The sequence below is a fragment of the Chiloscyllium punctatum genome, chromosome 3, assembly GCF_047496795.1.
Source record: "Chiloscyllium punctatum isolate Juve2018m chromosome 3, sChiPun1.3, whole genome shotgun sequence".
Classification (NCBI taxonomy): Eukaryota; Metazoa; Chordata; class Chondrichthyes; order Orectolobiformes; family Hemiscylliidae; genus Chiloscyllium; species Chiloscyllium punctatum.
In genome coordinates this window covers 114,865,075-114,877,492 of record NC_092741.1, presented here as the reverse complement: position 1 = coordinate 114,877,492, position 12,418 = coordinate 114,865,075, and the positions used below count along the sequence as shown (strand labels likewise).

The 12,418-nt window shown below is 40.2% G+C and overlaps 1 protein-coding gene across 15 annotated transcripts in view; it reads right to left on the bottom strand.

Annotated features, from left to right (window-relative positions):
- The window catches only part of dst (dystonin), a 622,282-nt gene that overhangs the window by 73,053 nt on the left and 536,811 nt on the right, over positions 1 to 12,418 (bottom strand). For all 15 annotated transcript variants that reach the window (XM_072558451.1, XM_072558477.1, XM_072558489.1 and 12 more), the window contains 9 exons: positions 11,304 to 11,405; positions 9,195 to 9,296; positions 8,862 to 9,035; positions 8,370 to 8,525; positions 6,573 to 6,770; positions 5,392 to 5,520; positions 2,392 to 2,553; positions 1,559 to 1,714; positions 1,240 to 1,446 (listed from right to left, as the gene is read on the bottom strand). In XM_072558451.1, coding sequence (XP_072414552.1) covers positions 1,240 to 1,446; positions 1,559 to 1,714; positions 2,392 to 2,553; positions 5,392 to 5,520; positions 6,573 to 6,770; positions 8,370 to 8,525; positions 8,862 to 9,035; positions 9,195 to 9,296; positions 11,304 to 11,405 — 1,386 coding nt within the window. The remainder of the gene's footprint in view (positions 1 to 1,239; positions 1,447 to 1,558; positions 1,715 to 2,391; positions 2,554 to 5,391; positions 5,521 to 6,572; positions 6,771 to 8,369; positions 8,526 to 8,861; positions 9,036 to 9,194; positions 9,297 to 11,303; positions 11,406 to 12,418) is intronic.

Below are 12,418 nucleotides of genomic sequence, written 5' to 3'. Positions count from 1 at the left end.
TAACATGGCATCACATGGGAACACAACTACGACGTTATAGGAAAACTACCTGTTATCATAAAATTATAATCTGTAAGAGAAAATATTCCTGTTATTTCACTTTGAATTTACTGTTTCCTCTCCAGTTTATTTAATTTACTTCCATGTAATGCTGAAAGGTTGATGAACAAGTCAAAGTGAAAAGTTAAGGGCTCCAGGAAGTCAAACCTGAAAGTTCAAGCATTCAGGAGGTCAATTTGAAATTCAGAATTAGGAATATTGTCTCAAATTGCTATTGAGAGCAGCCTGATTAACTCATCCCATGATCTCATCCACTTGTCTGTGTGCCTCAACTTTGCTTGATGCTCTTCTCTTTGATCTCCCCAAAGGATTCAGAGAGCATCAATGGTAAAGGTTGTGTGTGAACTCAGATCCCGCTTCTAAACAGCAATTTGGCTTCTATCTTGAAATTTCTTTACCATCTCGATCCAAATGGGAAGTTAGAACTTGTGCATACTTGAATTTTCCATTAAGCAGCAAAGATATTTCATGCTCTTTACTCTTTGGCAATTGTGAGTGCATCCACAATCATAAGTATAAGACAGTCAGTCATAATTCAGAATAAATGTTTCTACCCAGACAGCAATGAGAAGGTGGGACCTACTATTACACAGAAGGTTTAAAGGGTGAACAGCAATGGCACATTTAAGGGAAAGCTGTCGAAGTTCTGGATGCAAGTTTGCTCCCTGAGCTGGAAGGTTTGTTTTCAGACGGTTCGTCACCATACTTGGTAACATCATCACTGAGCCTCCGGTGAAAACGAACCTGCCAGCTCAGTGAGCAAACTTACATCCAGAACCTCAATCTGAACTACAAATCTTCTCAAAACTCGTTAGCTATATAAGTGTATGAAAGAGAAAAGAGTAAATGGTGATAGGGTTAGGTAATGAAAGGTGGGACAAAGCTTATGAGAAATATTGGGTGGAACAGTTTTTTTCCTCTGATGTGAAGTCTATGTAGTAACAGAGGCTGGAGAGAGAAAGAAGATCTCTTGAGCACTTCAGAAGTACGTTAGTGTTATATGATCAAAGTGACAGCAGTTAGTAATAAAGAATATAAACGCTAGACTTGTTAAACATTTTAGGAGGTCACACCTCTAGAAACTTTGACTTAATTATTATCCACTTGACAAAGATACAGAAACAAGTTTTACACATAATTTTAGCCTGTTCCAATAGAATTGTCTGTAAGTTCCTTTACCTGTTTAGCACGTTTCCTTGCATCATCTAGTCCTCTTCCCCTATCAACAGAACGCTGCACAACCTTCTCCCATCGAGCTTGAACACTGATCAGTAAATTTTTAATGAGTACCACATCCTGCTTCTGACTGAAGTACTTCAGGTGGGTTCCAGTCTTATCCAGTTCAATTATTTTTTCACGGTGTGAGTTGACTTCATTGGCAAAAACCTGAAAATGGAGAAATATGATCGCACAATGTGGTTGTTCAATGCAGCAAAGATCAGGTTTTTTTTCTCAAAAAATTTTTGACATTTCTTGAACTTCATCTCAGGTCATTTACCTTGTGTTCATCAATTTGGAACAAAATCGTGTCCAAAATAAGACTCGGCGGAGAAGCTAATGTCAAAGTTTGCTCTGCTTGGGTCAACCAATTGATGAAATCTTGAAGTGAATTGTGAAACTCTGTGGCTAGGTTGAGGGCCTCCTCCAGTTTAACCTGCACATAATGAGATAGTGGTCAATTGATCAACCTTCATAATTGCTACATGTCCATTGAAAGCACTCATTATTCTTTCCTCAAATTACAACACGAACTACACTTCAGAAATTTGCCTACGAGACATCTTGGAATTTATCAAGGTTACAAAATATGCTTGTTCGTTCTTTCTCTTTACTTTGTATTTAAAGTGAAGAGTATCAGGAGCGAGGAGTGGAACATTCTCCACTTTGGAATCCAGTACCAGCATCAGGTACTCTCAGTTTAGGTACAGCACTGTTCAATGCAGGTAAAGCTCCTTCTACTCTGCTCCAACAACATATCTCAACCTATTCCTCAGAAATGTCCATGCTCTCTATACTTCATCATACTTTTCCATTTCCCACAGCAAAGCAATTTCTATGATTCCCCTACCTGAGATCTTGTCTACAATGACCCAAGCATATTATTCAGTATTCAAATTCCATTTTCAATTTCATGTTTCCTTATTAAATGAAAAATTGCCTCATAATGCTTTGGGCTGTTTTACATTATTAAAGATGTTATATTAATGCAGTTGTTGTTTTAATTGAACTTGAAAATTATTCAGCGAAACTGCTTTAATGTATTAAAAACTGAGAAAAATATTTGAAACATTTTTACACAATTTCACATGAGTAAAATACACACTGATGTACCTTTCGTTCATTTAGTTTTACTTCAACCGATTCCCATCTTTCCTTTAGGTTGTTAATGCCTTGCTCCACGTTACTGTCATCAACACCCTTATAGCTCAGCTGCCCCTTATTTATCAGGTCCTTGTAGATCTCCTCTTTGCTTTCAAATGCAGCACAGAGTTCCTAGTTGAACATATATATTGCCTTGTTAATTGTGAGTGTTCACACATATACACATGTTTACACATTTACCATTGAGGACAAGTTGGAATACTTCATTTAGACAAAAGACAATAGGTGCAGGAGTAGGCCATTCTGCCCTTCGAGTCTGCACCACCATTCAATATGATCATGGCTGATCATCCTTAATCAGTATCCTGTTCCTGCCTTATCTCCATAACCCTTGATTCCACAATCCTTGAGAGCTCTATCCAACTCTTTCTTAAATGAATCCAGAGACTGGGCCTCCACTGCCCTCTGGGGCAGAGCATTCCACACAGCCACCACTCTCTGGGTGAAGACGTTTCTCCTCATCTCTGTCCTAAATGGTCTACCCCGTATTTTTAAGCTGAGATGTCCTAGTCCTAGTTGTAACTTATCTATGTTCACTTCTGACCTTGAACAAATAAGGCACATATTCACCATATTGCATAGTCTTGGACTTTATTCCTTTGGGTTTAGAAGGTGGTGGGGTAACCTTTTTTAAAAATGTTCACGGGATGAAGGAATTTCTGGCTAGACAGTGTGTATTGCATAACTCTGACTGTCCTGGAAAATGTAGCTATGAGCTGAACCTTGCTGCATTTCATATGGTGCGGGAACATCCACAGCACCATTAGGAAAAGAATTTCAGGATATTGACCCAGTGACCATGTCGGAACAGCGATATATTTTCCAGTCAGGATTGTATATGACTTGAAGGAAAACTTGCAGGTGATGATGTTCCCATGTATCTCCTGCCCTTGACCTTCAAGGTGAGGTGCTCAAAATGATAGATGGGTAGTCAGAATGAAATAGAACCAGGCTATGGAGGACTGAAATCAGAAAAAAAAATTCTCATAAATGAGGAATGAAATATGGAAGTGTTCCTCAGAGAGGATGTGAATTATGGCGAGGGAGGGGATGGGAGGTAGTGGTTGTGTAGTTGGACTTTTCAAAGCCAAAACTAGTAGATTGGTTGGGTATGAGTAGAAAAGGATATGGATCAGTGATGGGCAAATAGGTTATGATCTGAGTGGTCTAACTGGCTCATAGAATGGAATGGTCTCCATTTTTTCCAAATTCAATGACCTGTGTATTTATTGCTATGTGTTTGGAGTCACATGTAAACCAGATCAAATAAAATTGACAGATTTTCTTCCTTAAAAGGATATCAGCTAACTTGGTTTTTTTAAAATAACAATTGACGGTGGTTATGTAGTTTCTATTGGGTTAGCTTTTTCTTTCAGAGATTTATTGATTTGACTTTCATCAAATTGATGTTGAAAACTCATCTGGTTCACTAATGTCCTTTAGGGAACTAAATTTGCCATCTCACCTGGCCTGCCTAAAGGTGATTCCTGACCAACAGAAATATGGTTGATTCTTAATTACCCTGTTAAACAGTAAATCACTCAATTCAAGGGCAATCAGTGATGGGCAACAAATTCTAGCTTTGCCAGCAATGCCCACATTCCATGACAAAGTAAAGAATAAATAAAATGTGGTAGTTAATTTAACCAGAGCAAATTCCCACAAATATCAATGAAAAAATGTTGAAGAATCATCTTTAATGACACTTGTGAATGGTACATATCGACAACTAGGAAACCGCTTCCTTCTTTTCATCGCATGTGTCATGAAATCCTTCGCATGGTTTCACTTTCTGTGCAAAAGATGGCACCTTCACTGGTTCAGTAATTACAGTTAGATTGATGGCCTAGATTTACATGCTCAAGGCTCAGAAATCGGGCTTAAACTATGATTTTCTGATTCAGGTTACAATTGTGTTACAATTGAAAACAGTATTTTTTTTGCCTCCTTACAATGGAAGAAAATAGGTATAATATGCATTCATATAAATAAAAGTTAAAAATCACACAACACCAAGTTATAGTCCAACAGGTTTAATTGGAAACACACTGGCTTTCGGAGCACCGCTCCTTCATTAAGTGACAACTACCTGATGAAGGAGCGATGCTCTGAAAGCTAGTGTGCTTCCAATTAAACTTGTTAAACAATAACCTGGTGTTGTGTGATTTTTAACTTTGTGCACCCCAGTCCAACACCAGCATCTCCAAATCATATAAATAAAAGTTTTAGTTTCTATAATAACAAGAAATGCAAGCTTTCCAGTCTTCAGGAGAATTTTTCAAGTTGTACAAAAGGAACTTGAAAGATGGGGTCCCACTGAAGCCAGTGTTAGGTACTTTGCCCTCTTTTAGAAGCATCATTCAACACAAGTCACAGTGGCTCAGTGGTTAGCACTGCTGCCTCTCAGTGCCAGGGACCGGGTTCGATTCCAGCCTTGGGCGTCAGTCTGTACGGAGTTTGCACATTCTCCCCATATCTACGCGGGTTTCCTCTGGGTGCTCCGGTTTCCTTCCACAGTCCAAAGATGTGCAAGTCAGGTTAATTGGCCATGCTAGATTGCCCATAGTACTCAAGGATGTATAGGTGAGGGGCATTAGTCAGGGGAAAATGTAGAACAATACAAAGATGGGGAATGAGTCTGTGTGGGATATTCTTTGGAGTGTTAGTATGGACTTGTTGGGTTAAATGGCCTGTTTCCACATTGTATGGATTCAATTATTGATTCTATGAAGTCAATAAGATGCTAGAACATGACTGGGATTCACAATTCAAAGATGTTCACCAGAACAATGAGCACACAATTCAAATAAAGCAATATTTTCAGCACAAGAGCCTTTTGGCGTCATTAAGTAATGCAACTTTGTTCCTGTTCATTATTTAGACACACAAAATTCTTCCAGTTCTGTAACTAAACCATCTGAACAGCCTTTGTTACTGAACAATACGTACCAGATGAACGTTAAGCTGTTCCCTGGCAGTTTCTGGCAAACCTCCAACAGGTTTTGATGCTGACAGCTGACGGTCAATGTCTACCAGCCAGCGCTGCATATTTTCAATCTCGCTCTGGAAACCTTGAGCCTATATAATATAAAGAAACTACATTAATCTTCAGCTGACCAGAATATAAGAAACAGAAATCATCCCACCCCCGCAACCTAAATGATAACTGCAGTTTCTCTGAAAGCAATTTAGTTAAGGTCATTGATCTTGTCCAAGCTGTGATGCTGGGGGCAGCCAAGGCTAGCAAAGGCAACTTTTATTCAAAGGTGATGCAACTCTGAGTAGTGTCAAAGAAAGGGACAGTCTGAGAGCTCATCTTTACTCACTGATTATAGTCAGTTCACCCAGGAAGGCCATTAGACCAAGGGAGAATAAACTTGACTCACAGGAATGTGAGCAAGAACCTTTTCTTTAAAAACACAGTGAACGGTAATGACCTGTAACATGCTGCCCATGAGGACAGTAGAAACAACTAACATTTTCAAAAAGGAATTTGGATGGGCACTTGAGAAAAATAAACATACAGAGCTGCAGTAATTGAGTGAGGAGTGGAACTGATTGGACTGTTCCGAGGGGAGACAGCAGTGACTCAACGGTCAAACAGTCTCCATTTATGGCGCAACGCGAATAGCAGTGCGAGAGGAAAGGAACTAGGTCAGAACCATATTTCCAGTGGTTGGTGAGAAGCAGCTGAATTGATGTTCGTCCCTAAGCTATCAGGGACATCTTTTATTATGGGGAACTAAAGGGGAGAAGAAGAAGAAAGAATGTTCCTGGGCAGAAAAAAGGATTTGACATCAAGACATTCAACGTCTGTCCTCTTTAGATATTTAAATATTTTTCAGCCTTGATTCCAATAGTAATATAATCAGGAACAGAATCTCTCTCCCACTCTCTTAGTTGGTGATAGTAAACCAGCCCAAAACTAAAAGCTATGAATTAATTTTGATTTGTATCACTGGTTTTGAAGTATCCTGAATCTTACTCTCATACATTACTATTGCTCTCCATCATGTTCACCTGAGAGTTGGATTCCTAAAGCCCCAGTTAAGATTTTTGCAATTGCAGTTTGTAGTACCTTTCAGTCTGGGCTCAAGCCAGCTTGTGACGAATTCGTGACCCTGCCTTACCTGGATGAGAGAGTATTGCAGTTGCTGTTGCCGTTGCTCTGTTTGTTCCAGGACATTGTTCCAGCGCTGGTTCAGGATTTCTAGCTTGCTCTGCAGGCTGCTGGCTTCTTCCCCATCACTCGATTCGAGCAGATCGTTTCCAGCTTTGTTCACAGTTTCCACAGTGGACTTGTGCGCGAGGACATCGTTCTGTAGAACCTAAAGTATAAAAGGCATTTGTAGCAGATTTGAGTCACGACTCTGGCAGTCCAATGAGATGTGAATCACAGAAGTCAATAATAGTATCAGACTTGGTTCTGAATTGGTGACTTCAAAACAGGGCACTGGAGAAATGATAAAATTGGGCTCACTAACAGGGCAGAAAGCAGCCTCAGCACTTCAATCACAATCCAGCAACTCCAGTCAGATGTATTTATGACCACTAGACTCCAGAGCTTGAGCTCTTGGATGACCACATAGTTGGTAGCCAGTGAATGCTAAGACACACATTAAAAATGTTTTTTGAAAACAAATTCTACTATTAGAAAGGAATGGTGAAAAGTAGTGAGAAAAAAAAAGTGACCAACAGTTAATTAGCTGGGGGGTGGTCACACCACAAATGTTGGTGAGAAGCAGCTTCAGCTTTGTACAATGCAAATTAAATCTTAAACCTTAATGGACTCCAAATTGAGCCAGAATAACAAACTCTTTCAGGGAGTGCCTCTTCCGCAAGGATCAGGCCTAATCTCTAGCTTTCGCTTGCACTTGTACTGAAAACACAGTGTTGGAGTGACATAAAAGCACTCAGCTGGGAGTATAAGACATAGTTACTTCTTGAAAATATAATACCAGCTATACTGACCTTGTTTCCTAAAACTGCACACCAAGTAGACAACTTGTCGCAGAAAGCTTCCATTAAAATAATTTAGCAATGCATTGTTGCACTTTCCCTTTCCTTCATAAAAAAGCCTCTTTGCCACATTAAAATACATATGCAAATATATAATCGCAAAACATTATAAACACAAGTGAAATGGTTGACAAGGTTTTGGGATTCCTTCCCAGCATGTTCAGTTCCTCTGGTTCCCTGACCTAGCATCTGTGATGTTTCCTCTTTTAGGTAATGACTGACCTGCGAGGCATTCCCAGCACTCTTTATTCTTACTGTCTGTAACGTCGATAGGCTCAAAGGTTGCACTGCCCATTTCATCCATTACCAGGTCAAATGTTATGGTGACTCTGTCACACTGCTTGTTTGAGAACAGAGTGAAGCAACACAACTTTAAGTCAATGAGATCATGAATCAACATATTGGATTTTAGACAGGACAAACTGTGAACACATTAGCAACTAGGTTGTTGGTTTAAAAAAGCAAATTGAATGGGAATTGGATTATGGTGCAAAAAGCAGGACTTTGGGACTAAAAGCTAGCACAGTGGGCTGAATGGCTTCTATCTATGTTGTATTATTCTATAATTAACTGATTACATAAATTGCAAGGATGCAATTCACATTTTGGCAGTGGCGGGGTGGGGGGGGGGGGTGGGTAAAGGCTAATTATATTAAATGGCCAGCCTGCGATTCTGACTGACAACAACTCAGAAGATGAATTTCTGTTCTGTTTGAGGTAGACTTAGGGCCTGCTTTCTCATCCCGATCCAGAGTAAATACTTAAGCACTTCGCTGTGTGATTCAGCAAATAATCATCAAGGGCCTGTCTTCCGACAAAGAACTTAAGATGGCAAATTGCATGTTATCCTGACAATTGAAGACTTAAAAACTGAAATGCCAGTGATACAGAAAAATTGCATTACATACGTGATGTTTAGCAATTGCGATTTCAATGGCTTTAGGATCTCCACCAACAGCTTTCTGTTCATTTAGTAGCTCCTCGGTGTGGGTCAGCCAAGTCATCAGCTCATCCAGGGCATGCTGGAACTGTCCCAGAGCTAACAGAGCACCTTCCAGTTTATGCTGCAGTTACAAATAAATTAGCAATTTTATCACAATGTATTCGAAACCACTTAAACCTATGGAATCATTAAAATCAAAATGAACATGTGCAAGTTCAATCTGGAACGAATTAGGTGCCTTTTCAAGGGATAACTAAATTTTTCATTTGTTAAATCACTCAGACACAAGAGTAAGCATTATAATGATCACTTTAGCTTCGATTTGATACCCAATATTAAAAGGTATAGAGTTTGGTAATAGATAATACTTTAGGTTGTGCCTTTAAGATGAGAAGGTGTTTGGGGGAATGGGATGGTTAACATACATTGGTCCCTAGGGCATCACAGACATACTTACTTGTCTGTTGACAATTTTCTCATCCAGATTTTCCCAGAGATGTTTCAACTCATGAAGAGGTTCCTGTACAACACGCTTGTCATCATCTTCACTCACTTTCTTCAGTAACAGTTCTCCCTGATGGTTCAGTCGCTCCATCTCTATTTGCTGCTGGTATGCCTCGGTCTTAAATTGCTGGTAAAAATTCAGAAATGTACAAATATCACAGGGTCTGCATCTGTGTCAACAATGCTCCTTTCAAATTCACACAAATTTAGCAACTACTAAAACCATAACTGACACTGATCTTCAATGCTGTTCATCTACACAGCTGCAAATAATAGATTTACATACCTTGAGTTCAGCAATTTGTTGCTTCACTGTTTCAAGATCTGTACCAATTGGAGGTAGAGTATTTAACTTAGTCTCTGCAATATCCATCCAATCAAACATGGCCTGAATTTAAAACAGAAAACAGTAGATATATTTTGTGGATCAGCATATCCAATATAATATCTGACTGCAGTAGGCTGAGGCAGTTTTATAAAGGATTTTTGTGGCTCGCAGTGATTACTGATGCTTGGACGGGAGTTTATTTTTAGAATTCCTACAATGTGGAAACAGGCCATTCTGCTCAACACATCCACATTGAGTCTTCAAACAGCATCCTACCCAGGGACTATCCTTCTCCTTTATTCCTGCAACCCTACATTTTCCATGGCTAACACACCTAACCTACACAACCTTGGACACTCTGGGCTAATTTAGCATACCAATCCACCTAACTTACACACCTTTTGACTGTGGGAGGAAACCAGAGTATCTGGAAGAAACCTACTCAGACATGGGGAGAGTATGCAAACTCCACAGGGACAGTCATCCAAGGGTGGAATCGAACCCAGGTCACTGGCGCTGTGAAGGATCAGTGCTAACCACTGAGTCACTGTGCCACCATGAAGAAAATTACTGGGATCTGCTTTAGTCATGTTTGTTCTTAAATGGTGGTGTGTTCCATCATACTATTCCTGCACAGTAAAATTTATTTCATTTGTATAAAGCATTGAATCTTGTGAATTTACTCTATGAATTAGGAACTGGGATTTTAATTCTATCTACTTTTACAACCTGGACCCTAAGTGAATTGTAACAAATTTGGGAACCTCACCCAGATCCATAACAATATTTAGCTGGATTGGAGTTAAGTGAATTTTTTTTAAGTGTCCACCGTTTAAGACTTGTCTAGACCTGGATGTCTCAGAATCAAATCAAAATCACCAAAAACTGAAAAGGAACTCAAATCTCAAACAGATTGTCATCAGGATCAGATTTGCTCAATTTTCTCAGGCTGCAGTGCTTTCTACAATCAATGCCCACCTGAAGACTGGTTTCCTGAACTGAAGTGCAGAATACAGGCTGGATTCTCCTGTCACTGTATCTGCCAGAATGGGATTCGTTGGGTTTCTATTTTGGTACAAGATGTGCCTTTAAGAAGAATTTGTTGTGCCCTGTTTCTTTTGAAAGCAAGTGTGGTAAGCTTGGAGTCGAGCTGTCTGCTCTGAGCTTAGCAATGTAGCTAGCTTTTTTAAAAAAGTTGGAACAATTGAAGCAGCACGAATGGGTGAGATTCTCTTGATGTTCTTTCCTCCTGGCATGCAAATTGCATGTGAGACAATCTATTTTACTGAATTTGTCTTTGCCAAGGATGTGTTTATGGGTTGTTACTATATTGGAACAGTTACTGTTTAGTAGCTAAATAATGTGTTATTGCTAAGTCTTCCAATAGAGATAAGTTACTTCAATTCTTCTTTCTTTTGTTTGTATTTTAACTACAGTGTAAGAATAAAGTGTGTTGGCATCAAATCCAATAATCTGACAAATCAAATTGCATCCAGAACTCAATGCTTTTAAAAATAAGATGATGTTGGGGTCGAGGCTGTCTTTTTAGCGTATTTTGAGGGGGTTTAGTCTGGTCCATAATAATTTGGAGAGGAAGATTTCATGGCTGAAATTTCCACCCAAATTCCTGCCCATTTGTTTAGCTGGATGGGTGGTGATGTGGCAAGCTTCAATATTAGTGAGGAACCCTCTCCACTGCATTTTCTTCTCATAGAGTCATTCAGCATGGAAACAGGTACTTTGGCCTGACTCATCCATGTTGCCCTATAATGTACTGTCCAGAGACTGGATTGCTTAGAGATTTAATATATTCAGAGGAATCACGGGTCACTGCAATTATAGAGTACAATTCAAAAGTAACACAGAGCAAGAAATTTAATGCATTATCACAAGCCGCAGAGTTAAAAAGTATTACTTTCATATGACTGCACCTGTAAAGTAGTTTCTCTTTATCCTGTTAGAAAACTTTTGTAGTCAGTTGATTTTACATTTAAATGGAAATTTTTTTGTTATTCTGGGGATCAAGTGTCTGTATACAAGCTGGATAACAACATCAAACCATTTTACCTGGAGTGCATCCTGGAACTGAACAGCCTCTTGCATTGCTTCATCCAGCCTGTCAATGCGATCTTTCCATGCCTTGTTCAGAAAGTCCCAGGTACAATTCAGCTACAAATAGAAAACAGACAACATATTTAACCTTAACATACTTTTAACCAAAAAGCCATAACTGCTAAAAAAAAAACCCTTCCAGGCACATTTTCCTCCCTGTATCCTACCCCATTTCACTATTCCTGACAATGCCAATTTTTGGCAAAAAGTGAGGACTGCAGATGCTGGAAACCAGAGTTTAGATCAGAGTGGTGCTGGAAAAGCACAGTAGATCAGGCAGCATCCGAGGAGCAGGAAAATTGATGTTTCGGACAAAAGCCCTTCATCAGGAATAGAGGCAGGAAGCCTCCAGGGTGGAGAGATAAATGGTGGGGGTGGGGCTGGGGAGAAGGTAGCTAAGAGTGTAATAGGTGAATGGGGGTGGGGATGGAGGTGATAGGTCAGAGGGGAGGGTGAAGCGGATAGGTGGGAAGGGAGATTGGAAGGTAGGACAGGTCATGAGGACAGTGCTGAGCTGGAAGGTTGGAACTGAGGTCAGGTGGGGGGAGGGGAAATGAGGAAACTGGTGAAGTCCACATTGATGCCTTGGGGTTGAAGTGTTCTGAGGCAGAAGATGAGGCGTTCTTCCTCCAGGCGTCAAGTGATGAGGGAGTGGCGGTGGAGGAGGCCAGGACCTGCATGCCTTCGGCAAATTGGGAGGGGGAGTTGAAATGTTGGGCCACAGGGCGGTGGGGTTGATTGGTGCAGGTGTCCCAGAGATGTTCCCTTAAATGCTCTGTGAGGAGGCATCCAGTCTCCCTGTGACCGCATCGGGAGCAACAGATACAATAAATGACATTGGTGTATGTCCACTTTGATGGATGTGGAAGGCTCCTTTTGCTGAGTAGAAAATGTTACCAGTTTGCATTCATTGCAGTGAATGTTAATTATCTAATCATACAGAGGGATTTCAGAGCTGAAACTGAGCTCAATGTGGAGGCAATAGCCTGGCAGCTGGGGTCAGTGGGTGCCAATGCCAATCAGAAATCGAAACCAAGTTGCTTTACCTCTCCTGAGGAGTACTGAGAGCG